Below are 27500 nucleotides of genomic sequence, written 5' to 3' on the forward strand. Positions count from 1 at the left end.
TCCTTCTCCATCTCATCCCTCTTTCACTCTGTTCATCCCTCTTTTTCATGTTTCATCTTTCTTCTCCATTCCATCCCTCTTCCTCTTTTTCATTCTTTTTAATGTTTCATCCCTCCTTTTCACGTGTTCCATCCTTTCCTCTTCATCCCATCCCTCGATCTTCTCTTTTTAACCCTTTTATTTTCTCCTCCCTCTTTCTCCTATATTCCATCACTCTTACTTCTCCATTCCATCCCTCTATCTTCTCTTTCACATCCCTCATTTTCTCATCACTCTTTCCTCTGTGTTCCATCACTCTTTCTTCCCCATTCCATCACTGTTTCCTCTCTGTCCCTCTCTCTCTCCCTGTGACTCACTCCTTTTTTTATAGCGGGGTAATGATAGAAACCCAATCAGAGTAATTACACCCCTTCACCTCTCTGCCCCGTGGCCAGCTGGGGAGTGACAGAGTAACGATGGCCCAAACCGTGTTCACCTCCTGGGACACGCAGCTGTGCTCGTGTGTGGGTGGTCAGGTTGGAGAAAGAGTGAAGAAAGTCAGTCCGGCATCGCAGAATAGCAGCACGACGTCGTCTGTGAGCGCTCTCTATCTGAGCCGCGCAGGTGTGTGTGCTGAGGCGGGGATTAGAGGGAGCAGCGGGACGGTAGCTGCAGGGCTTTACAGGCAAAATAAAGATGAAGAGGTGGAGTGACAGGTGTGTTTTAGCCGGTTTATCATTCTGAGGAGAATACTCACAGACAGGGACGCGTTAATATTAACATTCACCCCTTAGGCTGTAAATCCAACCTCCATCCCACACGTACGAATCATCACATTAACCGGTTAGGAGATTAACTAGCTGGCATTCCAGGCCCTAAATAACATGTGTCACTAGCTGTTAGCTCAGTTAGACTAGCCATAGTTGTGGTGATGGTGGCTTTCATTAGCCATGTTTACTTGCAGCCAAATAATCCATTAATAATCCGACTAACAGCTCAATTTGGATAGACTAGGTCCATGTAAACACCTCAGTTCGAGAAGACTAGTCCAATTGAGGCTATCCGGAATTTCGGAGGTGGGTAATCCTGTAAATAATCTGTTAATTAGAAGAATAATATCCGTGTAAACGTCTGTATCCGATTACATTCCCTATCGGAAAGTTTAAGTCCGTTCTGCATGTGAGTCGCGTCACAGTGAGAGTTTATACCGTTCAACACGGCGGAGCAGAAACTGGTCTGCAGAGCAGACGAAGTTCATGCTCTGATCTTTAAAAGACGGCGGTGGGACGGACGTCCAGCTTATGGGTCTCAGAACACGACGTCTTCCTTCTTTAATAAGGACATGTGAAGGACGTTTTCCTGAGTCTGACGTCATTTTAAAGCAGTTAAAAACACAATCACTGCTCACTGCTGCTCATCTCTCTCTGACTGGACTCATGTGATGCTGGTTGTCATAGTAATGTCTACAGTCAGTGGTGCTTTACGTATGTGCGTCATTGTGGATCGGATTACTTGTAGTGAGCATGTAAACTGGGATTTTCCATCAGATTGTTGAGCAGAGTGAGCACAAACACCTCAGTCTTCATCTATAATCAGAATGTATTTATTCACTCTTTCTAACAGTTTGTAGACACCTACTCATTCTTTCTCCTGAAATGAAGGGTATTAATAGGTTGCTTTCCTCCTTTACTGCAGTGACAGCCTGTGCTCTTCTGGGAAGGCTTTACTCTAGATGTTGGATCATTGCTGTGAGAGTTTGCTGGAGCATTACTGAGGTCAGATACTGATGTTGCAGGGTCAGTTCTGGGTCTACCAAAGGTAATAGAGCTCAATCACTCCAGAGAATTCAGTTCTACTGCTCCACAGCCCAATGCTGGGGGCCTTAGAGCCCTCTAGCTGATGTTTGGCATTGGACATGGTGATCATAGGCACATGCACAGCTGCTCCAGAACATCCCATTCTACTGGTCAATGCTTTTCTATATAGATTGAACTGTGTGAGTACAGTTGTACATCCTGTGTCAGCTTAAGGTGAGGATGTCTGAATATTTTTGGAAATATACAGTATATGATAGCCATTCCTCTGTTTTTTTAAGAAGAGACCACTGCCACTGCAATGTATTGTAAGCGATATCATTCAGAGTGTGCTGATGTAAAATGCTCAGTTCTAAAGAAACTAAATTTTTCACAGTGGTGGTGATAGGAACCAGACATCCAACAAGTTCAGTATCTCCTAAAGCTTTATCACGGGTGATTATTACATGAAATGGTTATGAATACATTGCCTGATGCCTGAGACATTACTTGACAATATTTTTTATGATGGTTTTTGGCCTAAAACATTTTTTAAATATTTTCATTGTGGTCGAGATACATGAAGAGCATTGTGAGGCAAAATAGCTCCCCAAAGAAAACACTTACATTTATAGCATTTGGCTGACGCTCTTTTGATCATTTTACACAGGTAGGCGAAGGTGGTGTTAGGAGTCTTGCCCAAGGACCCTTATTGGTATAGTGTAGGGTGTTTGCCCAGGTGAGGATTGAACCCTAGTCTACAGCGTAGAAGGCAAAGGTGTTAACCACTACACTAACCAACCAAAACCTATTATTATTCAGATTTCCTGCTATTTTACCATCATCAACGTTACATATAACAGCTCAGAAGTCTAATGTGGGTTCACTGGTGGTTTTGGATAGTAAATAAAATGACCATATTTGTGCTGTAGACATTGTGACCACTGGTTCATATCACCACCATTGTAAAGTTTCTCCACAATGAACCATTTCACAGCAACCACTCTGAATGATTGTGTTACATATCACCTACTGAATTATGCAGAAATGTTTAAAAAATGGTGGGAGTCTCTTTTAAGGCCTCCAGATACTTTCTGTTAACATTTGTTATGTCAGCGTATGAAATTTCACCTGCATTACCCAAAGCGAATAGAGCAGCCATGGAGGAGCTGCATGTTTAAGTTCATGTCAATAGCAATTTGCACCAGGTTTATTTATTAGACCTGCCTAGATTGCCTTCCATACGCCTCCCATTTCTCTCTCCCTCTCTTTCATGCCCCATGGCTCTCATTGTGTCATCCCTCCAAAGCCAATCGTTAGTGCTGTTCTTGACTCGTCTTCGTTAAATGAAGCATGGCCAACAAACACTGTTATTTACTAGTCTCTCAAATGTCAGTCCCTAGTGTGTGCTCTGCAGGGAGGCTGTAGTGTTAGGGCTATTTACCTCTACTGTCGCTTTTCTTAGAAAGCATGCTTGGACTTTGGAATTATTAAAATGTTATTAGGAGGTCGTTTTACTCAAAAGGCCAGTATGATTAACACTGACGAAAAGTGCATGGCCACCAGTATCCTAACAGCTTTCATTCGTTGTAAAGATTACAATAGCATTTGGAATGATGAATCTCTGCATATACACTATATTTCCAAAAGTATTCATTCACCCATCCAAATCACTGAATTCAGGTGTTACAATCACTTCCATGGCCACAGGTGTATAAAGCCGAGCCCCTAGGCCTGCAGACTGCTTCTACAGACATTAGTGAAAGAATGGGTCGCTCTCAGGAGCTCAGAGAATTCCAGCGTGGTGCCGTGATCGGACGCCACCTGTGCAGCAAGTCCAGTCGTGAAATTTCCTCACTACTAAATATTCCACAGTCCACTGTCAGTGGGATTATAACAAAGTGGAAGCGATTGGGAACGACAGCAGCTCAGCCACGAAGTGGTCGGCCACGTAAAATGACAGAGAGGGGTCAGCGGATGCTGAGGGGCATAGTGCGCAGAGGTCACCGACTTTCTGCAGAGTCAATCACTACAGACCTCCAAACTTCATGTGGCCTTCAGATCAGCTCAAGAACAGCGTAGAGAGCTTCATGGAATGGGTTTCCATGGCTGAGCTGCTGCATCCAAGCCTTACATCACCAAGCGCAATGCAAAGCGTGGAATGCAGTGGTGTAAAGCGCCGCCACTGGACTCTAGAGCAGTGGAGACGTGTTCTCTGGAGTGACCAATCACGCTTCTCCGTCTGGCAATCGGGTGGACGAGTCTGGGTTTGGCGGTTGCCAGGAGAACGGTACTTGTCTAACTGCATTGTGCCGAGTGTAAAGTTTGGTGGAGAGGGGATCATGGTGAGGGGTTGTTTTTCAGGAGTTGGGCTAGGCCCTTTAATTCCAATGAAAGGAATTTTGGACAATTTCCTGCTCCCAACTTTGTGGGAACTGTTTGGAGATGGCCCCTTCCTATTCCAACATGAAGCAAGGTCCATAAAGACATGGATGAGTGAGTTTGGCGTGGAAGAACTTGACTGGCCTGCACAGAGTCCTGACCTCAACCCGATAGAACATCTTTGGGATTAATTAGAGTGGAGACTGTGAGCCAGGCCTTCTCGCCCAACATCAGTGTCTGACCTCACGAATGCGCTTCTGGAAGAATGGTCAAAAATTCCCATAACCCTTGTGGAAAGCCTTCCCAGAAGAGTTGAAGCTATTATAGCTGCCAAGTGTGGGCGAACATCATATTAAGCTGTATGGATTAAGAATGGGATGTCACTCAAATTCATATGTGTGTGAAGCCAGACAAGCAAATACTTTTGGAAATATAGTGTATGTAAGGTAGAAGAACGTTTTTGTGCCTAGTCTTAATTTGCTTGTTTAAATGTTCATGACCAGCAGTTTTATACTGGCCTTTTCAAGCGTTAAGCCCCAAATATAGTCGCCCTGAAGCAAGAGGGAGAGAGAAGTACAGCAAGGAAATGGACAGTAAATGAAAGGAGTGAAAGATAAGGGGGCAGGCTATCTCTTCTTTAATCATAGTGATCAATTTTCTCTTTAATTTGTCATGCCACGCAGCTGCCCGTCTGCCCGTCGACATGGGAACAGGCCATCCTGTTCCTGCGGTTAATTAAAGTCACTACAGGGCAAGAAAAACGGCATTGTGCCAAGCCATAACAAGAGAAGTCAAAACAAGAGAGATGTTGTGGTCCAAATTCAAAACCATTACACTGTCCTTTGTGAAAGCAGACATAACAAGATTCAGAAGCAAGAAAGCAAAGAAAAAGTGCAAATCGCTAAGCTCTAATTTGAAAAACCTTCAAAACAAAGCACTGATAAAGAGTTTTGGGGGGAAAAGAAATGAAAAAAATGGCACGGTGTAGAGAGACGTAAGCGTAATTGCGTGATAATGACAGGTTGTGGCCAAAATGCACAGACGAGGATGGAGAGAATAAAAGCACAGGCCCGAGCCAACCCACGCACCACCACGCGCAGGCACACAGCACGTGTCAGTCACGTCTATTATGCAAAAGCAAATCATAAAAACCATCAGACAATGGAGCCTGTCCCAGCCAAGCGTAAGCCATCACGGACTGCTCCACGCAAATGGCGCCTCAGCCCTTCATTGCAATTGTCCTTTTCCGTGTGAAAAACCATAAAATGTCACACAGCGAAGAATGGGCCAGTCAGCAGTCGTGCCTCTATGGGGTGAAAGAAAACGTCTTTTTCTACTCGGGAACTCGTTTGAAAACAGCAGTGAAATATTGTGAGTTTCTGAAATGGAGCAATACGCTGCCAGCTGAGGCACGAAGGCATCAAGATATGTCCCACACCAATGTTTGCTTAAGATTCTCCCTGGTGAGGTGCCGCCATCTGGCCAGTTTCTCGGCATAGATGTAGGGTGACAGCTGTGCAGTGGCTTGAGTGTATAACTGTAGAATGGCAGCAGTGCAGCAGTTAGAGTGTATACATGTAGAGTGACAGCTGTGCAGTGGCTTGAGTGTATAACTGTAGAATGGCAGCAGTGCAGTGGTTAGAGTGTATACATGTAGAGTGACAGCTGTGCAGTGGCGTGAGTGTATAACTGTATAATAGCAGCAGTGCAGCAGTTAGAGTGTATACATGTAGAGTGACAGCTGTGCAGTGGCGTGAGTGTATAACTGTAGAATGGCAGCAGTGCAGTGGTTAGAGTGTATACATGTAGAGTGACAGCTGTGCAGTGGCTTGAGTGTATAACTGTATAATGGCAGCAGTGCAGTGGTTAGAGTGTATACATGTAGAGTGACAGCTGTGCAGTGGCTTGAGTGTATAACTGTAGAATAGCAGCAGTGTAGCAGTTAGAGTGTATACATGTAGAGTGACAGCTGTGCAGTGGCTTGAGTGTATAACTGTATAATAGCAGCAGTGCAGCAGTTAGAGTGTATACATGTAGAGTGACAGCTGTGCAGTGGCTTGAGTGTATAACTGTATAATAGCAGCAGTGCAGCAGTTAGAGTGTATACATGTAGAGTGACAGCTGTGCAGTGGCTTGAGTGTATAACTGTAGAATGCAGTGGTTGGAGTGTATAAATGTAGAGTAGCAGCAATGCAGTGGTTGGAGTGTATAAATGTAGAGTAGCAGCAATGCAGTGGTTGGAGTGTATAAATGTAGAGTAGCAGCAATGCAGTGGTTGGAGTGTATAAATGTAGAGTAGCAGCAATGCAGTGGTTGGAGTGTATAAATGTAGAGTGGCAGCAATGCAGTGGTTGGAGTGTATAAATGTAGAGTGGCAGCAATGCAGTGGTTGGAGTGTATAAATGTAGAGTGGCAGCAATGCAGTGGTTGGAGTGTATAAATGTAGAGTGGCAGCAATGCAGTGGTTGGAGTGTATAAATGTAGAGTAGCAGCAATGCAGTGGTTGGAGTGTATAAATGTAGAGTAGCAGCAATGCAGTGGTTGGAGTGTATAAATGTAGAGTAGCAGCAATGCAGTGGTTGGAGTGTATAAATGTAGAGTGGCAGCAATGCAGTGGTTGGAGTGTATAAATGTAGTGTGGCAGCAATGCAGTGGTTGGAGTGTATAAATGTAGAGTAGCAGCAATGCAGTGGTTGGAGTGTATAAATGTAGAGTAGCAGCAATGCAGTGGTTGGAGTGTATAAATGTAGAGTAGCAGCAATGCAGTGGTTGGAGTGTATAAATGTAGAGTGGCAGCAATGCAGTGGTTGGAGTGTATAAATGTAGAGTAGCAGCAATGCAGTGGTTGGAGTGTATAAATGTAGAGTAGCAGCAATGCAGTGGTTGGAGTGTATAAATGTAGAGTAGCAGCAATGCAGTGGTTGGAGTGTATAAATGTAGAGTGGCAGCAATGCAGTGGTTGGAGTGTATAAATGTAGTGTGGCAGCAATGCAGTGGTTGGAGTGTATAAATGTAGAGTAGCAGCAATGCAGTGGTTGGAGTGTATAAATGTAGAGTGGCAGCAATGCAGTGGTTGGAGTGTATAAATGTAGAGTAGCAGCAATGCAGTGGTTGGAGTGTATAAATGTAGAGTAGCAGCAATGCAGTGGTTGGAGTGTATAAATGTAGAGTAGCAGCAATGCAGTGGTTGGAGTGTATAAATGTAGAGTAGCAGCAATGCAGTGGTTGGAGTGTATAAATATAGAGTAGCAGCAATGCAGTGGTTGGAGTGTATAAATGTAGAGTGGCAGCAATGCAGTGGTTGGAGTGTATAAATGTAGAGTAGCAGCAATGCAGTGGTTGGAGTGTATAAATGTAGAGTAGCAGCAATGCAGTGGTTGGAGTGTATAAATGTAGAGTAGCAGCAATGCAGTGGTTGGAGTGTATAAATGTAGAGTAGCAGCAATGCAGTGGTTGGAGTGTATAAATGTAGAGTAGCAGCAATGCAGTGGTTGGAGTGTATAAATGTAGAGTGGCAGCAATGCAGTGGTTGGAGTGTATAAATGTAGAGTAGCAGCAATGCAGTGGTTGGAGTGTATAAATGTAGAGTAGCAGCAATGCAGTGGTTGGAGTGTATAAATGTAGAGTAGCAGCAATGCAGTGGTTGGAGTGTATAAATGTAGAGTAGCAGCAATGCAGTGGTTGGAGTGTATAAATGTAGTGTGGCAGCAATGCAGTGGTTGGAGTGTATAAATGTAGAGTAGCAGCAATGCAGTGGTTGGAGTGTATAAATGTAGAGTAGCAGCAATGCAGTGGTTGGAGTGTATAAATGTAGAGTAGCAGCAATGCAGTGGTTGGAGTGTATAAATGTAGAGTGGCAGCAATGCAGTGGTTGGAGTGTATAAATGTAGTGTGGCAGCAATGCAGTGGTTGGAGTGTATAAATGTAGAGTAGCAGCAATGCAGTGGTTGGAGTGTATAAATGTAGAGTAGCAGCAATGCAGTGGTTGGAGTGTATAAATGTAGAGTGGCAGCAATGCAGTGGTTGGAGTGTATAAATGTAGAGTAGCAGCAATGCAGTGGTTGGAGTGTATAAATGTAGAGTAGCAGCAATGCAGTGGTTGGAGTGTATAAATGTAGAGTAGCAGCAATGCAGTGGTTGGAGTGTATAAATGTAGAGTAGCAGCAATGCAGTGGTTGGAGTGTATAAATGTAGAGTAGCAGCAATGCAGTGGTTGGAGTGTATAAATGTAGAGTGGCAGCAATGCAGTGGTTGGAGTGTATAAATGTAGAGTAGCAGCAATGCAGTGGTTGGAGTGTATAAATGAAAAGTAGCAGCAATGCAGTGGTTGGAGTGTATAAATGTAGAGTAGCAGCAATGCAGTGGTTGGAGTGTATAAATGTAGAGTAGCAGCAATGCAGTGGTTGGAGTGTATAAATGTAGAGTAGCAGCAATGCAGTGGTTGGAGTGTATAAATGTAGAGTAGCAGCAATGCAGTGGTTGGAGTGTATAAATGTAGAGTGGCAGCAATGCAGTGGTTGGAGTGTATAAATGGAGAGTGGCAGCAATGCAGTGGTTGGAGTGTATAAATGTAGAGTAGCAGCAATGCAGTGGTTGGAGTGTATAAATGTAGAGTAGCAGCAATGCAGTGGTTGGAGTGTATAAATGTAGAGTAGCACCAATGCAGTGGTTGGAGTGTATAAATGTAGAGTGGCAGCAATGCAGTGGTTGGAGTGTATAAATGTAGTATGGCAGCAATGCAGTGGTTGGAGTGTATAAATGTACACTGGTGTCACTGGGTCTGTTAGGTAATGTCACTGCCATATTAAAACATTATAACATTTTACACATTGTTTGTTTTTAATTGACCAATAGAAATGGCCCAATGAATTGTAATAAAATCTCATTACTATAAGAAGACCTTAATGACAGGATGGCACAAGCCGATTGCTATGAAAGATGATTGCTGTCATGGTGTGCAGAGCAGGAAAACTCTGGAATTTGTTTTTTCCTATGGGACTGATAAAACAGCTAATAGCCAGTCCGAGTGCAATTGCCTGAATTCCATCTTGGCATGCAGTCAGTGTGTGTAACGGTCTGTGGCTGGAGCTTCGAAAGCTAAGCATAGACAGCAAGGCAGCAGTCAACGGCTTTCTATCATAGACTTACCCACTTCAACCAGTGCCTCAGCTTCTACATTTCCCAGCAAGACCACCGGCAGTCTATCCTTTACACTGCAGTACTGGATTCCTTCTAAGTAGGCTGCAGTTCAGGCAGGGTGACTCTGGCTCTGCTCGTCTGGCAGTTGTGTGTGAAGGTCCCTGAAGGGGAAGTTGGGGTTGGGTTATCTTAGGGTGAGGTCACCCGTCAGAGTCGGTTTGGGTGGCCTGCAGTGTGATTAAAATGGGTCCGACAGAGATACAGGAGAGAGCCAGGAAATGGCGCTGGATTCCCCCGTGAAAAGCTGGTTGGTGCTGAGTGTGTTAGAACCAATTTAGTTTGTTGATCTTTCAGCTTGTTTAAAAACAGCAGTCATTAAACCCCTTAAACCCTAAGGGCCTGTATGTGGGTTCACATTTTAGCTTCTCGCTTTCATACGCTCTTGAGGTGCCAAAAAGCCTTCTCTGAAGCAATGCCACAGAAGATTCACTTCCAGTAGATGGTTCTTTAAAGTAAATTACCTTTTTAAAGTTTAAAGAAGCTGAACTAAAGGTTCTCTACCCATTAAAGAACTGTACATTTGAACCAAGAATCATTTAGAAAGTGTTATTTTTAAGAGTGTAACCACATTAAGACACTAATAAACTTATTTAATAGGTGATAGTAGTTACCAGATAAGTCATAGTAGTTACTGAATCACTGATAAGAGTTACTGAAAAATTCAGAGTGGCTACTGAAGTCATAGTAGTTACTGAATAATACATAGTGGTTGCTAAATAAATCAAAGGGGTTACGGAATAATTTGTAGTAGTTGCTGAATAATTCATAATACTTACTGAAAAAGTCATTGTGGTTCATGAATAATCCATAGTTTTTACTTCATAAGTCATAGTGGATACTGAATTATTTATAGTAGTTTTTAAAGAATTCGTAATAGTTACTAAATCATTTATAGTAATTATTAAATAATTCATACTAGTTGCCATATAATGTGTTGTAGGTAACGAATAAATCATAATAATAACTACATAGTGATTATTGAATGAATTACCATAGTTTTATTAAATAATTCATAGTGGTCACTGAATCATTTGTAGTAGTTTCTGAGTTATTCATAGTAGTTATTGAATCATTTATTCTTGTTATTAAGTGGTTACTGAATAATCCATAGTAGTTACTGAATAATTCATAATAGTAACTGAGTAAGTCATTGTGTTCACTGAATCATTTGTAGGAGTTATTGAGTTATTCATAGAAGTTACTGAATCATTCAGAGGGGTCACTGAATAAACTGTAGTAGTTACTGGATCATTTATAGTAATTATTAAGGGGTTACAGAATGATCCATAGTAGTTGTTAAATAATTCATAGTGGTTACTGAACAAATCATAGTGGGTACTGAACAAATCATAGTGGATACTGAATTGTTCATAGCAGTTACTAAAGAATTCATAGTGGTCACTGAATCGTTTGAAATAGTTACTGAGTTATTCATAGTAGTTGCCATATAATGTGTTGTATAATTCATAATACTAACTGCATAGTGAATTCTAAATAGCCATAGTTTTTACTGAATAATTCATAGTGGTCACTGAATCATTTGTAGTAGATACTGAATTATTCATAGTAGTTACAGAATCATTTGTGGTGATTATTAAGTGGTTACTCAATAATCCACAGTAGTTATTATGTAATTCATAATAGTTACTGAATAAGTCCTAGTAGCTGCTATATAGTTCATAGTGGTTACTGAGCAAATCATAGTGAATACTGAACTGTTCATAGTAGTTAGTAAAGAATTCATAGTGGTCACTGAATTACTTGTAATAGTTACTGAGTTAGTTACTGTAATAGTTAATGAATCATTTATTGTAATTATTAAATCATTTATAGCGGTTACTGAATCATTCAGAGGGGTTACTGAATAATTCACAACAATTACTGCATAATGGTTCCTGAATAATCAGAATAGTTGCTGAATAATTTATAGTGTTTACTGAATCATTCATATTGATTACTGAATCATTCACATTGATTACTGAAGTCCTAAAACAAGTGCTTGGACCCCTAATAAATGAATGATAAACCTGCAGTTCAAGGGGTTAAGAACACTAATGGATGTTGCTGTTATAATAAAAGCATCCATCCTAATACAGTACTAAGAACAAAACTGTCAGATGCAAGTTATCAACTGTAAAGGACTGTCTAAATTTGATTTAAAATTTACTAAAAAATTTACTTTGCATCCCAACTTTGTCCAACTTTATGGCGAATCTTTGCTAACCTATATGCTTCTGTCCTAAAGTCCTTTTTGTTATCTAAAAAAACTTTTAAATGGCCAGTTTTCCAAATGGAAATGGTTTAGGCTTCAGTGTGGTCTTATATTGACTGAGGTAATAATGTAATAATATTAATAATATCGTTATCTTATATTGTGAGGTAATATTGACTGTTGAAAATATGGAAGGCTTGCTTAGGGTGTTGTGGCTGCCAGTTTGGTGGCTTCAGTAAAATCACAGAAATCATAAAAATTATGTCTTATGAATATGTTCACAGCTGGTGGAAGCCGAATGGAAAAGATGAAAAAAAAAATTACATTTACAGTTACGATTAACATGTTAGTCACCCTGTAAAAGCTATTTACTATGGAAGCGGTACTCGGTGTAGAATAAAGCAGCCTTGGGCTACCCGCTCAATGAAAATACATAAAAGAAAAGCTAAAATCTATTTGCCTTTCTGCTTCGTCCTTGAGGAGTTTAGATAAGAAGTTTAGATAAGTTCAGAAAAGCTCTGCCCTTGAATTAGACTCGACACGTTCACTGTCTACTGAATAATTTACATCAGAGAGAGAGAGAGAGAGAGAGATGAAGAGGAAGAGAAGCAGAGCAAGAGGAGAAAGATTTGCATTCACAATCAATTAGTCAGTATGGATTTGGTGGAGGTTACCTCTCCAAAAAGGTATTCATTTTTTACACACATCAATGTGCCCACATATTATCATATATTCCCCCCGGCCCCCTGAGGCCTTCAGTGCTTTCCAGAGTGAGAATCTGAACAATTCATGAAAGGATGACCCTTTTTATTCTCTTAAAGGGCCCAAATCCTATATTTCTCTTTCACATCCCTCTTTATAAGCGCCACCTGTGATTTTAGGATTTTATGTATATTAAAAAATCCACTATTCATTTCACATTATCATTTCCAACATTTGTTTACTTTCAATCGCTACTGTCGTTTTTCGGTCACTGCACCTTTAGGATAAGATATGTAAATGAGCTCTCATCTGATTGGCTACCCTGTCTCAGGCCTTAACTCTTATAATTGTGTGACGTCACAAAAACAGTCTTGTTTTTATATTTTGTTGCTGTCGGAACATAAAACAAAACGGTATCTTTACAGGAGAAGGAAAAAACATGCTTTACTTTTAATGTAAGTCAATGGAACCAGACGGTTTTCCTCAGTCATTTAAGGCATTTTATTTCGATCCATTCCTAATGGAATTTACACACAACGTAAAGAACAATAGTTAGTTTCTAATTATGTCAACAACTGAAAAATGACAAAAATTGAGGTATAAGGTTTAAGGGCTCTTCAGTAAGGCCAATGGTTATATAGAACCTAAATAATAAAATAATCATTTGAACGCTTAAATGATTCTTAGTGTCACTAAATGTGGTTGTTAAAAGAACCTTTTAAAAATGTTTCCACTATTGTTACTACGCTGGACTTTTTCTTAAAAAAATGAGTGAAGACAGTTCAGTTTTCCATGATATGGGCCCTTTAATGACTTGTTTACCTTTGGTTCTTGTATGATGATCAGTATTGACAATAGATTGCAGCTATGTTTGCCACTGGAAACTACCATTTCAGTCTAAATCAGACTATTTAATGAACACATTATGCATGTCTTGGATGTAAATGTGGTGAATTTTCGGGGGGGGGGTGGTCTTGGTGGTCTGTTGGTGTTGTATGCTGCTGTATGGTAATGTAGAGATATGCAGATCACCTGCGGTAAGACAAAGCATGCTAATGCACAACAATGCACAGACACCGAATCAAGCTTGAATTAGCATAATGCCACAGGAGGGAAGTGTTAATCTGCATTAATCATCTCCCTCATGATGACTACATTAATGTGGAACTGGGATCTCACATCAACACCTACTGCAGAACTCAACTGACGCAATGCATATTCATATCATAATACAGCGAGAAGGTTAATGTATGTTTGCAAAACAATAATCACATGTTGCAGTTCAGAATGTGTATTTATTTTTTTATATATAATACAATTAAAAGACAATGTCACATGTAAATACTGTTAAAGTTGAAACACCCGCTTAGAGGAGTGCAGGGAAACAACCTAACATGGGGCACAATTTAACACGGACGATTTATGCTGTTATACAAGGTCAAGCAGCGTGAGCTTCGGGCCTCATCACCACATTTTCTAGTCACTGTCTCCCAACAAAATTCAGTAGTTTAGCCCCGCCCATTTACAGAGGTACACAAATCATGTACTGGAGTTAAAGTAGAGACCCCCAAGGTAAAATATTACTCCAGTAAAAGTAGAAGTTCCTCCCTTTAGACCTCCACTTGAGTAAAAGTACTGAAGTATTTCCCTTCAAATGTACTTAAGTATAAAGTAAAAGTACTAAAAGAGTAATTCTGGCTCTGATGTCCTGTTATCATTTTTATAACCAGACTGGCTTCATGAACTCATTTCAGGTGAAAGTCCTCCAGCGTCTCTCTTGGTAAACCAGTCTTTTAATAGAAGGTCATTAATTAGTGACGCTGACGTCTATTAAAATGATCAGAAGCACAAAACACTGAAGGTAAACAGTTTCCATCAGGGAGAACCGAGTGGCTCTGAAATCACTTTTTACACACAAGCAAAGTTTCAGTTTCAGATTTATTTACAACTTAGTTCCAAGTTTAAGTTGAATAAAAACTGGCTTTAAACTCAGGATCACAGATGAGCTCCTTTACTATGTTGATCTGTAGGCGTCTGTTCATAAACATAAACCAGCCCAAACTCATTTACTATAAAATGAAATGGTGTTTGTAGAAATTCAGAAAAAAGCCGCGTCAGTCTCGACTGCATATGTGGACATATTTCTATATTGTGCTCTATTTACACAAAGTTAGGTTAGTTCATCATTTATGTTGAACAGACTCTCCCAAAGTTTTACGCTGCTGCGCTGACGTTGAACCGCGTGCTGCACTGGGTCAGTATGACCAACAGGTCAAAACCAGCTCTAAACAAAGTGACCGCTGGGCCCTGATTGGCGCTCTGGATTTGCGCTTCTTTCGTTTTGACATGTGACGTTTTTATACACACAGAAACCAAAAGGAACGACAGATTTCTCAAAATGTAGGAGGAAAAAGTCGGATATTAGACTCTGAAATGTAGTGGAGTGAAAGGAAAAAGTCGCCCAAAATGGAAAAACTTAAGTACAGATACAGAAAAAAACTACTTAAGTACAGTAACGAATTACATTTACTTAGTTACTGTCCACCACTGCCCATTTATGCTGAAGCTATCCACCTTATTGCTACACCCCGTGAATATGTACATATGTACATGTGAAAACGCAACAAAAGAATGGTAGGATATGAGCCCTTTAATGCAGCCTTACTTCTAGATCTGACAGAACTGCTGAGCTGAAGGCCTCGGGTCTCAGGTTTTATGCAAGATGCCCTCAGCGTCGACTGGACACTGTTCTGAGGAACCAAGCACGAGTCAGTGATTTTCATCTACCAAATCAAATAACCACAGAAGCGTGGCGAGGCCGGCTTCGCTGCTGTCAAGTCCAGTCTTTCTCCAACTTTCGCGGTGAACGCACCAATCGGATTGATTCCACTCGGCTCCACCGTGAACGTGGACTGGACCCTGTTCGGGAGCTGTTTGTGGAGCTCAGGAAGGGGAGGTCTTAGATAACGCGGTACCTGATTGAATTGCTTATCTAATCTTCTGTACTGTCACTCACACGGAGCCCTGTGCATTGACACGAGTCATGCATTGACTTCACTTCTGATTCGGATTTAAAGGGCCCGTATACTACATCTCTCCTGGATTCATCCCCACCACCCCTCTGAAATCTGTAATATTTGTGGGGGTTGGGTCACTGGGGCAGTTGTGGGCTGGAGGTTTGGGAACCAGCCCTGTGACCGGAAGGCTGTTGGTTCGATCCCCTTGGCTGACTGAAGTTCATGACTGAAGTGCCCTTGAGCAAGACGCCTAAACCCCAATTTAGGTTGGGCGCTGTGGATAGGGCTGCCTGCCGCTCCGGGCAAGTGTGCTCACTGCCCCCTAGTGTGTACGTGGTGCTTCATTTCACGGATGGGTTAAATGCGGAGGTGAAATTTCCCCGTTGTGGGACTAATAACGGTCACTGAAATGAAATTAAATTAGAAAAATATAGGATATGGGCTCTTTAAACAAATGTACATGTTTCTGCTCAGGAGTGCAAATCAATGTCTATTCTGATGCTTATTTGATAGGATTTGTGGGGGGTGTTTTAAATTTTTATGTAAAAAAGTGGTAGAAAAACACAATAAGGTCTGGGTGCTATGCAGGGTCATCTCAGTGGCTGCTCTTTGGTCTCGTGTGAGCTTGTGCTCGTTGTTTGGTTAGTGTAGCTGTCAGCTAACTTCACACAGACAGTAGTGAAATGTCAACACGAGCAATCAGCCTCACTCACACTCTGTCACACACACACACACACACACACACACACACGAACTCGCTCACACTTGTCTGTTTTTGACCGAAGGCCTACACAACGGAAAGCAGTTTGCTGTGTGCCAGGTTTTTAATTAGCCAGGCTAGCTAAAGCGATGTTTACACAAAAGACGGAAAAACAAACGCTCTCCTCCCCGCCTCGCTCCGCCTCGCCTTGTGCCTCATGTGGCTAAAACAGTCTCTCATAATTCTGTTTGTTTTGGCGACTGGCTGTGCGAGTTCATAATAATAAATAGAAATATCACAGAAATCATAATGACAGTAATGACTCTGAATAGACATCACAGTGTGAATATGCACACACGTACACCTCAATGATCCAACCAGGTCAGCTCTCGCTTTTATATAGACACTGAACTAATACTGCAGCGCACTCACATTAAAGGGCAGCTCGGCCTAAAACTAGCTTTTAATGTGTTATTAAAGCAATAAGGCACAAGAGGCCTTGCGTTACTGCGGTTGTATCACGGGGGAAGGGTGTCGTTAGGCACAACGTGAAGCACAGTGCCTAAAACTCCCATTCCCTGGGATAAAACCACTGTAATGTGTGGCCTCAAGTGGCTTATTGCTTTTATAAATCAGCAACCAACATTAATTATGATAAAATACACACTTTCTCAGAAAATCATTTTATTTAAAAGTTTTTTTATTAATGATAATCAACATGAACAAGTATTCCACCAAGAAATGTAGTTCCTTCAGGGCATGTTCTTGTTGCCAAGCAACCATGTACACTAAGTGAGGAGAACGTTTGGTCGTCCATCGCTGCATTTTGCACTCATTTCATGAACTTTTTGTAGTGTAACAATAAACATATCATAACACCGCACTGTTTAATGCGATATTCTGAGCTTTATGAGTGCTTTTTGGTCACAAGAGTCTATTTTAGCACCTATCCAGTGGCGCCCCTCTTTTCGGGCTTTGGCTGAATCTCAGAAGGCTCCCTGCTCCCGACATAGTGCACTACGTAGGGAACATTGGATTCTAGTCATTTGGGACTCATCCATACTTGCTAAATGATGCATTGTTTATCTGTTAACATTGTACAGTGAATCACATCGTAAGTGCTTTAGTTCAAGCCTGTGATATTAATGATGGGGCTGTTGGCTCTTTTAGACTGTTAGCCAGCTGACCAGCCTGGTTCTAGTTAAGAACATAAGTTGTCAGCCCCTCAGTTTAAACAAAAACGGGGTCCAAAATAGTTTTTAATGGCATCAAATTAAAGAACTCTTTCTGGCATCTGTGGCTTATAGAGGAGGACATCTATACAAAGGAATTTGCGCTGGACACTGAAACCTTTTGAACTGGGCTGTTCTCAGCTTGTTCTGTGTTCATATCGAAGTCTAAGTTTGTTGAAATGTGAATATTGAAGCAGCGCCAGCGTCAAGCTGAAGGGGTATTTTATCCTTGTGGAGATGATGCTGTAAACGGAGGGAGGGTTACATCACACAGCATCTCCACACTGACTCACTGACTCACTGTTTTACCTGAACTACACGCATGCTTTCTATAGCACTGACACCATCAGGCCTCGATCGCCCGCTCCCACTCCTTCTGACTCACTGATTCCACTCTACCTGAGTCTCTCTCTCTCTCTCTCTCTCTCTCTCTGTCTCTCTCTCCCTCAAAACTCTTTACTTTTCTCTATCTCACTCTCTTATAACTCTCTGACTCTTTTTACTTTCTCTATTTTCTCTCTACTGTCTCTACTTTCTCTGTCCCTCACTCACTTTCTCTCTCTCTCTCTCTCTCTCTCTCTCTCTCTCTCTCTCGCTCTCTCTCTCTCTCTCTCCCTCTCTCTCTCTCTCTCGCTCACACTTTTCTTTTACTCTCTCTTTCAAAAACTACTTTTTTAACTTCTTTTTTACTTTCTCTCTCTATCTCTACTTTCTTTGTCCTTCACTCTCTTTCTCTCTCGTTCTTTACCTTTCGATCTCTACTTTGCTCTGCCTCTCTCTCATTTTTCTTTCTCTTTCTATCTCTACCTTTCCCATTCTCTCTTTCTCTCTCTTTCTCTCTCTCACACACTTTCTACTTCTACTTTTCTCACTCTCTACTCACTTTTTTCATTTTCTCTCTCCATCTCAATTTTCTCTCTCTTACCATCTCCCTCAAAAACTTTTCAACTTGTACTTTTCTCTGTCTCACTCTCTTCTCACTCTCTCTTCATCTCTAATTTCTTTTTCTTTCTCTCTCTTTCTTATTCCCCCCTCCCTCTCCCTCCCTCTTTCTCTTTCTTTCTTTCACACACTCTGTACTTACTTTCTCTCTCTCAAAAACTTTTCACCCTCTACTTTTCTCTCTCACTCTCTCTGATGCTCTCTCTTTATTTTCTCTTTTTCTCTCTCTCTCACACATACTCATTCTCTCTCACTCTCTCTCTCTCTCACTCTGTCTCTCTCACTCTCTCTCTGTCTCTCTCACTCTCTCTCTCTCTCTCTCTCTCACTCTGTCTCTCTCTCTCTCTCACTCTGTCTCTCTCTCTCACACATACTCATTCTCTCTCACTCTCTCTCTCTCTCACTCTGTCTCTCTCTCTCTCACTCTGTCTCTCTCTCTCTCTCTCACTCTGTCTCTCTCTCTCTCACTCTCTCTCTCTGTCTCTCTCACTCTCTCTCTGTCTCTCTCACTCTCTCTCTCTGTCTCTCTGTCTCTCTCTCTCTGTCTCTCACTCTCTCTCTCTCTCTCTCACTCTGTCTCTCTCTCTGTCTCTCTCTCTCTCTGTCTCTCTCTCTCTCTCTCTCTCACTCTGTCTCTCTCTCTGTCTCTCTCTCTCTCTGTCTCTCTCTCTCTCTCTCTCTCTCACTCTGTCTCTCTCTGTCTTTCTCTTCACTTTGTCTTTCTCACTTTCTTTTTTCTCTCTACTTTCACTCTTTAACTCTCTGTCTGTGCATTAGTTCTCTTTTCTTTCTGTTCTCCTCTCTCTACTTTCACTTCTTCATTCTTGCTCAATATTTGTTATTTCTCTTTTTTCTTTCTGTCTCTTTCACTCTCTATTTTTGTTTATATATTCTCTCTCTCTCTCTCTCTCGCTCTCTCTCTCTCTGACTCACGTCTCCATCACCTCCTGTCTTTCTGTTGCCCTGTATAGTTTTTCTCTTCCTCTCTGCCATCCTTTTTTATGATGTCTGACTCACCGCTCACTTCGTTTCACACCTCCACTCACTCTCTACGTTTCTCTCCACTCGTTTCTTTTTTCCACCTCTCTTGACTTTCATCCCCTTCTTCTCCATTTTCTGAATTATTCTCCATCTCTCTCTCTCTCTCTCACTTTTTCTTTCCTTCTTTCTTTACTCTTTTTTCTCTCTTCTTCCCCTTTCTCTTTTTCTTTCTCTCTACCTCTTATCAAATGCTCTCACTTCTTTTCTCTTTTTTCTACTCTCACTCTGTCTCACTCTTTTCCCTCACCAGGTTTATTCTTTTATTCAATCTGTCTCTTACTCATTTCTCTCACTTTCCCTCTCGTCTTGCTATCTTTCTTTTTTCTCTCTCTCTCTCTCTCTCTCTCTCTCTCTCTCTCTCTCACTCTTCCTCTTTTCTTTCACTCTTCCTTTCTTCTCTCTTTTTTGTTCTGTCTCTGTCCGTCTCTTTTTCTCAGCCCTTCACTGTCCTCCTCTCTTTTCCTCTCTTCTTACTCTCTCATTGTTTCTGTCTGTCTCTCTCCCTTCTGCTCTCAGCGCCCTCTGTGTGACTCTGTGTGACTCTGTGTGACTCTGTGTGACTCAGTGTGACTCAGTGTGTATCACTGGCCCAGTGTTACTGATTTCTGGCCTGCAGGCATTTATAGGGGTCATTTCAGTTCAGTTTGCCAGATCAGCTGAAAGTGATGATCACATTTCTTTTCCAGAATCACATTTATCCCCCTAATGCGCTGACCACTGCTTTCAAAACAGACGTGTTAAAGACAGGCCTGCCACAGCATCGCTGTCCTATTCTCTCCTCCTACAGTGGACAGTTGTTATTAGAGAAACAGTTCAATCAAGGCTGTATCTCCTCAACACCCTTAAGATGAGGAGGTGGATGGAGAAACAGGAGCTGTAATCAGGGTAAACAGTGGACCCACTAAACACTGAACTGTTTAGTTGTTGAGGCTTCTGTGTAATTGTCTGTTAAATACGCCAGTAAATACGTAAATCGACACACTTTTACTTTTATTTTATTTCTCTTCTACTTTAACTTCTGTCTAGATTTATTTCTACTTTTCTGCATCGTTTATGTAACTTTATGTGTGATTATATTCTTCCTACTGAAACACTGCAATTCCCCTCCAGGATCAATAAAGTTTGTTTGTTCGTTCATTCTATGCATCCATCCATCCGTCCATCCATCCATCTGTCCATCCATTCATCCGTCCGTCCATCCATCCATCCGTCCATCCATCCATCCATCCATCCATCCATCCATCCATCCGTCCATCTATCTATCCATCTATCTATCCATCCGTCCATCCGTCCATCCGTCCATCTATCCATCCATCCATCCATCCATCCATCCATCCATCCATCCGTCTATCTATCTATCCATCTATCTATCCATCCGTCCATCTATCCATCCGTCCATCCATCCATCCATCCGTCTATCTATCTATCAATCTATCTATCCATCCGTCCATCCATCCGTCCGTCCATCCATCCATCCATCCATCCATCCGTCCATCTATCTATCCATCTATCTATCCATCCGTCCATCCGTCCATCTATCCATCCGTCCATCCATCCATCCATCCGTCTATCTATCTATCCATCTATCTATCCATCCGTCCATCCATCCGTCCATCCATCCATCCATCCATCCGTCTATCTATCTGTCCATCTATCTATCCATCCATCCATCCATCCGTCCATCCATCCATCCGTCCATCCGTCCATCTATCCATCCGTCCATCCATCCATCCATCCATCCGTCTATTTATCTATCCATCTATCTATCCATCCGTCCATCCATCCGTCCATCCATCCATCCATCTGTCTATCTATCTATCCATCTATCTATCCATCCATCCATCCGTCCATCCATCCATCCATCCGTCCATCCGTCCGTCCGTCCGTCCGTCCGTCCATCCATCCATCCATCCATCCATCCATCCATCTATCTATCTATCTATCTATCTATCTATCTATCTATCTATCTATCTATCTATCTATCTATCTATCTATCTATCCGTTTGTGGGCTGGTCTCTGACTTTTGTCGTTGTATTTGTCGCTGCTGTCAGAAGGAAACCTCGTATCTCCATAATGGTCACTTTACAGGAGAAGGAAGAAACCTACTTGACTTTAGTGGAAGTCAATGGAACCAGAATTTTTTCTGGTCATTTTGTGTCCTTTCTTTTAGACCATTCATCAGGAAATGAACACCACAATGTAAAGGGTGAAAGGTATTTCCAAAGGTCAAAAATGGAGATACAAGGTTTTCTTCCGACAGCAGTGATATATATATATATATATGTATACAGGCAGACAGAGTGTGAGAGGTGTGTTTTTCTTGCTCCTTCTCTCTTCTCATCACTGTGGTGTGTGTGAAAGGTAATTTTCTCTCACCTGGAAAGCAGAAAGTGTTTGTTTTGATGTAAAAACTCCTGGTTATTTATCCCTCAGGGCTGCAGTCACAGACTGTGTACTCTGTAGAATTGGACACTCTGTTTGACAGTCCTGTTTCTAGAAATCTCTACAGTTGAGTTATACAGCACACACACACACACACACACACACACACACACACACACACACACACACACACACACACAAGAAATGGGTGTAACTGTGTAGCTATTCTGCCATTGAGATTTTGGACTTAGAATGCCATAGAATGCAGGTCTACATAAAAAGTACATATCTTTGTTTGGGGAGAAAAATGCCTAGATTCGGTTTCACACGCCCATTTACAATCCCTGATTTGGCTCTAGAGCAAAACAGGCTATTCCCCTTTTTTGGGTGGGCTCATGAGTAATCTGAGCTCTGCTCTGATTGGCTGGTTTACATTTAAGCACCACGATGGCTCACTTATAAGCAACATGTTGAAAAAAAAAGAGGCAGGAAAATAAAAAGAACCTCTGTGTGAATGAGCTCCATCATCAGACTAGCTGCGTCCCAATTCAGGGGCTGCATCCTTCGAAGGACGCGGTCTACGCAGGCGTGTCTGTCGAAGGCTGCGCAGACTCACGAAGGCTGAAGTGAAATGAGCCGGTCGGCTCTATGATGGATTTCCTGTTTGCGTCACAGCACCTCTGCTCCCATCCATAACGCTGCATGACGAAAGTCGGCTCCTGTCAGGCTCTTTTAAAGTTCTTTAAAGACGGAGCCGCAAACTCTGATTTTAGTTTTTTAATTAATTGTTATTTTTTTCATTTCTTAGAGCTGAAGATGCTTCTCTCTGTCTGTACATTTAAAGTGTCTCCTCGGCCGCCGTTCATTCCTCTGCTGACACCACCATGACCTCGAATCCTCGCCGGCACGCGGTGAACCTCGGGATATGCTGGCTGGCGAAGGATCCACCCGTTGGATCCCTTGTTGCCATGGAAAAGAAGGACACATTTCTCGGCCGCAAATGAAGGAGGCTTCAAAATGGGAAAGCCTAGTCGCTCCGCTGTGACACAATCGGCCTTCAAATGCAGCCTCCGAAGGATGCAGCCCCTGAATTGGGACACAGCTACTGTTTAGTCAGCTGGATCTCAACATCAACACAAACTAAAGTTGTTAGTTCAGTTTCACTATGAAACTTTCCATTTAGGATGATCTGCTTCACCTGTCAAAAGGGGGATAAAATCACACAGCATGGCTGCTTATAGGCTGCTGTTGGGGTTGTGGTGCCCCCTAATAAAGGTGGAACCGCTCCTCCATCTCTTCACTATCAAACGTGGAGCAAAGCTGCTCGTTATTGTCCAAGCTTTGAGATACTGGGGTGAAATGTACAGAGAAACTAACAGCTCTGAGGTAAAGTTATCCAGCATCCTGTTAAAGATGGTTAAAGAAGCCGGAGCTGAAATCGGCTTCTTATTCGCCGGCTTTTGTGAATTTTACGTTCCACCTTAAATGGTGTCACAGTTACATTCTGGCACCTGTACAAGCTGGAGCATTTAAGGTGGAATGGAACTTTCGATTAAGAAGCCGGCGAATAGGATCCCAACTTCAACCTCTTAGCTTAAAGATGAATATCAGCCGTGCTCGACACTTCGGTTCCTTGGGAAGGAAATGCCAACATCTCTTTCCCAGCCTGTGAAGGTACATTTAAGCACACGCTGCTTTTCATTGCTCCGGTTGCTCCGTTGTTGTTGTTTTGCTCTTCAGAAAAACTGCTGAGCCAGAATGTGGGCCGATGTATGTAAATGTTGGGGGTGTCAATATTAATGAGTAAAGACTGTTATGTAACAGTTTAGGATTTGGAGATTGGCTCACACACAGCCGTGTGTCCATTTCATGTGCCAGTGTAAACACAGTTTTCCATTCTATGGCACCTAATTGGTTTTTAACCTCTTATTCTCCAGGGTATATTTCCGTTATTCCATCTTTCAGTTATTCCAGCTTGTGTGCCCAAATCTTGAGGCAAGTTATTCAGTAACTGCATGAAATAAATGTAAAGTGTTGGTGTTATTTTTGCAAAAGCTCCCCTCAAATGAACAGAAAATGTGTTTAATGATTATAAACAAAATGCCACATGCTTACATTTTACTGCTGAAAGCCAAACGCTTTTTGTATATTTTTATAAAAATATTTTCTGTACAGTGCACATCACTCGAGGCGCCATCTGAGATGTAGCTTGCAGCTCAGATTAGTGGAAAAATGGTTCGACTTTCTGTTGAAAAAAGTTGTGAGTTCAGCTTCTTTTACTATAAAGTTTTAAAACTGCATCGCCATCTGTGGCATTTGGCAAACGCTCTTGTCCAAAGACAATTTGATCATTTTCTTTCACACAGGTAGGCGAAGGTGGTGTTAGACGTCTTGCCCAAGGACTACTGGTATAGTCTAGAGTGCCTGCCTAGGCAGGGGATTGAACCCCAGTCTCCAGCATTAAAGACAGAGGTGTTACCCACTACACTAACCAACCACCGTCGCTTTGATAGATTTGATAGAGGAATCAACCAGTCATGGCTTGTTTTGCAACTTTGTGGGAACACAAACTCCACTGGAAGTTGTAGTTACTTCAATGACTGTGAATATGAGCTCTAGTCTGGCCAGGTTTCAGTTAATTGTTAGGAGGGGAAAACAGCGGCAGCTCTACTCCAGGACTGTCTACTGATAGAATCACTATAAAACTGCTGTAAAGAAGGTAAACAATATCTTACCATCTACTATAATCTGCTAATACAAATATGGAACGTCTTTCTCAGGCCTCAAATGTCTGTGTTTAATCTAGAACGGGCAATAAAGGCTTTACTAACATTAGTGTGGCACTAACATACTATTAGAAATCCTATAGAGGTGCTAGCGAAATTCCCATTATCATTTTTGTCTGTTTCTTTCTAGTTTTTTGACCGAGTTTTGACATGTATGGTCTGAATCGAAGGCCTGGGTCTGACGGTTCAACACTGGCAAAATCTATTACATTTTAAATGTTCATTAAGTATTAACTGTTACATTTAACTCGAGGACACGTCTACAGCTTCATCATTATCCTCTACAGCTATGTTCAACATTCTACACACATATGACATCTCTTCATTATTTATAGCTTCCTACAAAGCCTATGCTGTACAGTCCTGGTGTCATTAGAATGATTTTATGCATGAATCTGCAGCAAAATGGTTTCATAATATTGAAAACGGTGATTCCAAACTTTTGAAATGTCACGTTCTCTATCTGACGTGCTTTATTTCAGCTAAGGAATAGCTTTCGATGTCTTCAGCAGCCTTACTTTTACTTCTTTATAAAAGATCTCCAAGAATCAATAAATACTTTATGTGGTGTCGTGAGGTCAGTCAGTAAATGTCATGCGACGCTGTACAGATCACACCGAGTCCCTGAGGCTTTAAACAGTGTTCTGGCCGTGTCACTGGGTGCTGCAGCTATTATAAAGCGGTTAACCTACAGAACGCCCCCAGTGTGAAGAACCTGAGCTCAGTTCCAGCTTCGAGAATGTTCTTCTGGGCTTTTCAAGAAGTGTAAACATGGATTATTACACTTTTCTGTAGGTTGTGCTGACTAAGAGCAAAACAGCTTCAGCTGCGTTACGGTTTTTGTGTGGTAGCTGCCACAGTTTGTTTTCTATAAAGGTCCCATGTGATTGAAGCTTTTTTTAAAAAAAAAAAAACAATTTGATGTAGTTTGGTTTCTAAACATACAATTCACTCTCAAGTCTATACAGTCTATACAGTCCATTAATGGAAACTCATCAGCAAAAACAGCCTGTTTGGAATTGTTTTTGTGATGTCACAAAAACAACCCCCAACCCAGACACCAATTTAGCCCCGCCCACTCATGCTAAAGTTATAAGGGGTGTTTCAGTCACTTTTCTGTTTACAACAGCCAATCCAAATAGAGGTTATGTTCATATCGCTACTGTTGGGGCAGAAATGCCAACTTTATGGGAGAAGCAAAAACCATAGTTTACTTTTAATGCAAGTCAATGGAGCCAGAATTTTTTTCCAAGTCATTTTGGGCCGTTTCATTTGGTCCATTCATCATGAAATTTATGGACGTTGTAAAGGGCATCAGACGCTTTCAAGTTAGGTAAAAAACTGAAAAAACGACAAAAATGGAGACACAAGGTTTTGTTCAGACAGCAGCGATGTGTAAGTCTTAAAGGCACATTAACAAAAAATGTTTTTATGAAATAAAACAGGCATTAAAACGTTGGATTATGGCTGGTTTAGGTATATAAACCCACACAAATGTCCTCAAAAGTGGTCCTCAGAGGAAAAAAACGCAAGTAAAATGTGGGATATGAGCCCTTTAATCCACCTCCAGTCCTTCATTCGTATATGACAGAACTGCAGGGCTGAATGTCGGCTTCAGGTTTCTGTCTTAATTAGTTTTGGGATTTGGCTCAGAGCTTTGAGTCTTAGGCCTGGATATTTTCTTAATCACATAAACCCATACAAACATCTACAAGTGGACCTCCTGTAGAGGAAATTGCACCTTTAATAATGGAGCGTAGTTCATGGACTATCATGGACGTAGTTGTGGGACTATAAAGTCCCACAGCAAAATAAAATATATTACCAACAAGATTTAAGTAGTCAGAAATGTATTTAAATGATTGTTCTGATCGATTTAAACCCAGAGTATTCATTTAGATAGTAATATGCTAATTATATACAAAATAGTCATTTATAGTACTTTCTGTTGGTGCCTTCTATTGGGAGGTGTCTGTCCTGAACCTTAACCCCAAAATTTCATTCGTTCATTTGATTTCCTTAAAGCCGAAGTTGAAAGATTTAGAGTCATTATGAGTTTAATTGTTAAATAAAACAAAGTCAAAAATGCTGTCCCACATTTTCATGTCACTATCGAAACACAAAGCATTATAGGCTGTGGGCGGAGCCTGATGTTAGCCACACCCCTGCATTTTAGAGAACATGGTGAGTAGATCCCATTGTAAAGTAAATGTGTCCCAAAATGTGTTTTAATAAATATATTAGGATTTTACGTTTGTACAACTGTTCAAAGCTGGGTTTGCTAGTCATGTACAGTAAAGTTACGGATTGTTATCATTGTTTTGGGAGTGATTTTCAATCATTTATTCTTTTAAAAATGAAATAAATTCAAATTAAGGCACTGGGTGAAAAGGATTGTAGTTTAAAGTCCAGGTCAGTTATAAGTTATAAGTCTGTATTGTGTTTTCAGCTCTGGCTCTGAACCAGTTCGGTATGATCCATATGCAGGAGCTGGTTTTGTACAGCACTTTCATGGCATCATTAAAATAACTGTGATATGTTAATGCTCAAAATCATACAGATGTGCTTTCCCTTAACTTTGTGATGTCATCAGTCTGGGTCGGCCAGGAGTGGACTGTTACTGTCAGCATGAGAGCGGAGCAGCTGTACTGCAACTTCAGTTTCTCATCAACGAGGTAACAAACATTCACAAACATCGATCATAATTTCACAGACACAGTTTAAGGCCCTGTCTACAGATTTTTTCTCTGTGTAAATTTTCTCTGGAAATTTAGGCAAGTCAAAAAATAAACTCAGTGATTCTAATGATATGTAAAATTGATGGTCAATAACCACAATTTAATTTGAAAAACTACATCTCAAGCTTCCCCGTCTGCAGTGGCAACGTCATCAAAACCACGACAAACGGCAGCTTTGTTTCACTTTTTTAAGCTTTTATTTTCTGGCAGGAATCAGACTTTGAATTGGAGTGATATCAAGTTCTGGAGGTCTGGACGGCTTGCAAACCGATAGACGCTCAGTGAAGAGCTGCTAGATGCTCAGTGAAGAACTGATAGACGCTCAGTGAAGAGCTGCTAGATGCTCAGTGAAGAGCTTATAGATGCTCAGTGAAGAGCTTATAGATGCTCAGTG

The 27500-nt window shown here is 41.4% G+C and overlaps 1 protein-coding gene across 14 annotated transcripts in view; it reads left to right on the forward strand.

Moving 5' to 3' along the window:
• stxbp5l (syntaxin binding protein 5-like) overlaps positions 1-27500 on the forward strand; it is a 249217-nt gene that overhangs the window by 66274 nt on the left and 155443 nt on the right. For all 14 annotated transcript variants that reach the window (XM_017703045.2, XM_017703048.2, XM_017703046.2 and 11 more), the window contains exon 3: positions 26962-27043. In XM_017703045.2, the coding sequence (XP_017558534.1) occupies positions 26962-27043 (82 nt within the window). The remainder of the gene's footprint in view (positions 1-26961; positions 27044-27500) is intronic.

This window comes from Pygocentrus nattereri, chromosome 6, assembly GCF_015220715.1.
Source record: "Pygocentrus nattereri isolate fPygNat1 chromosome 6, fPygNat1.pri, whole genome shotgun sequence".
NCBI lineage: Eukaryota > Metazoa > Chordata > Actinopteri > Characiformes > Serrasalmidae > Pygocentrus > Pygocentrus nattereri.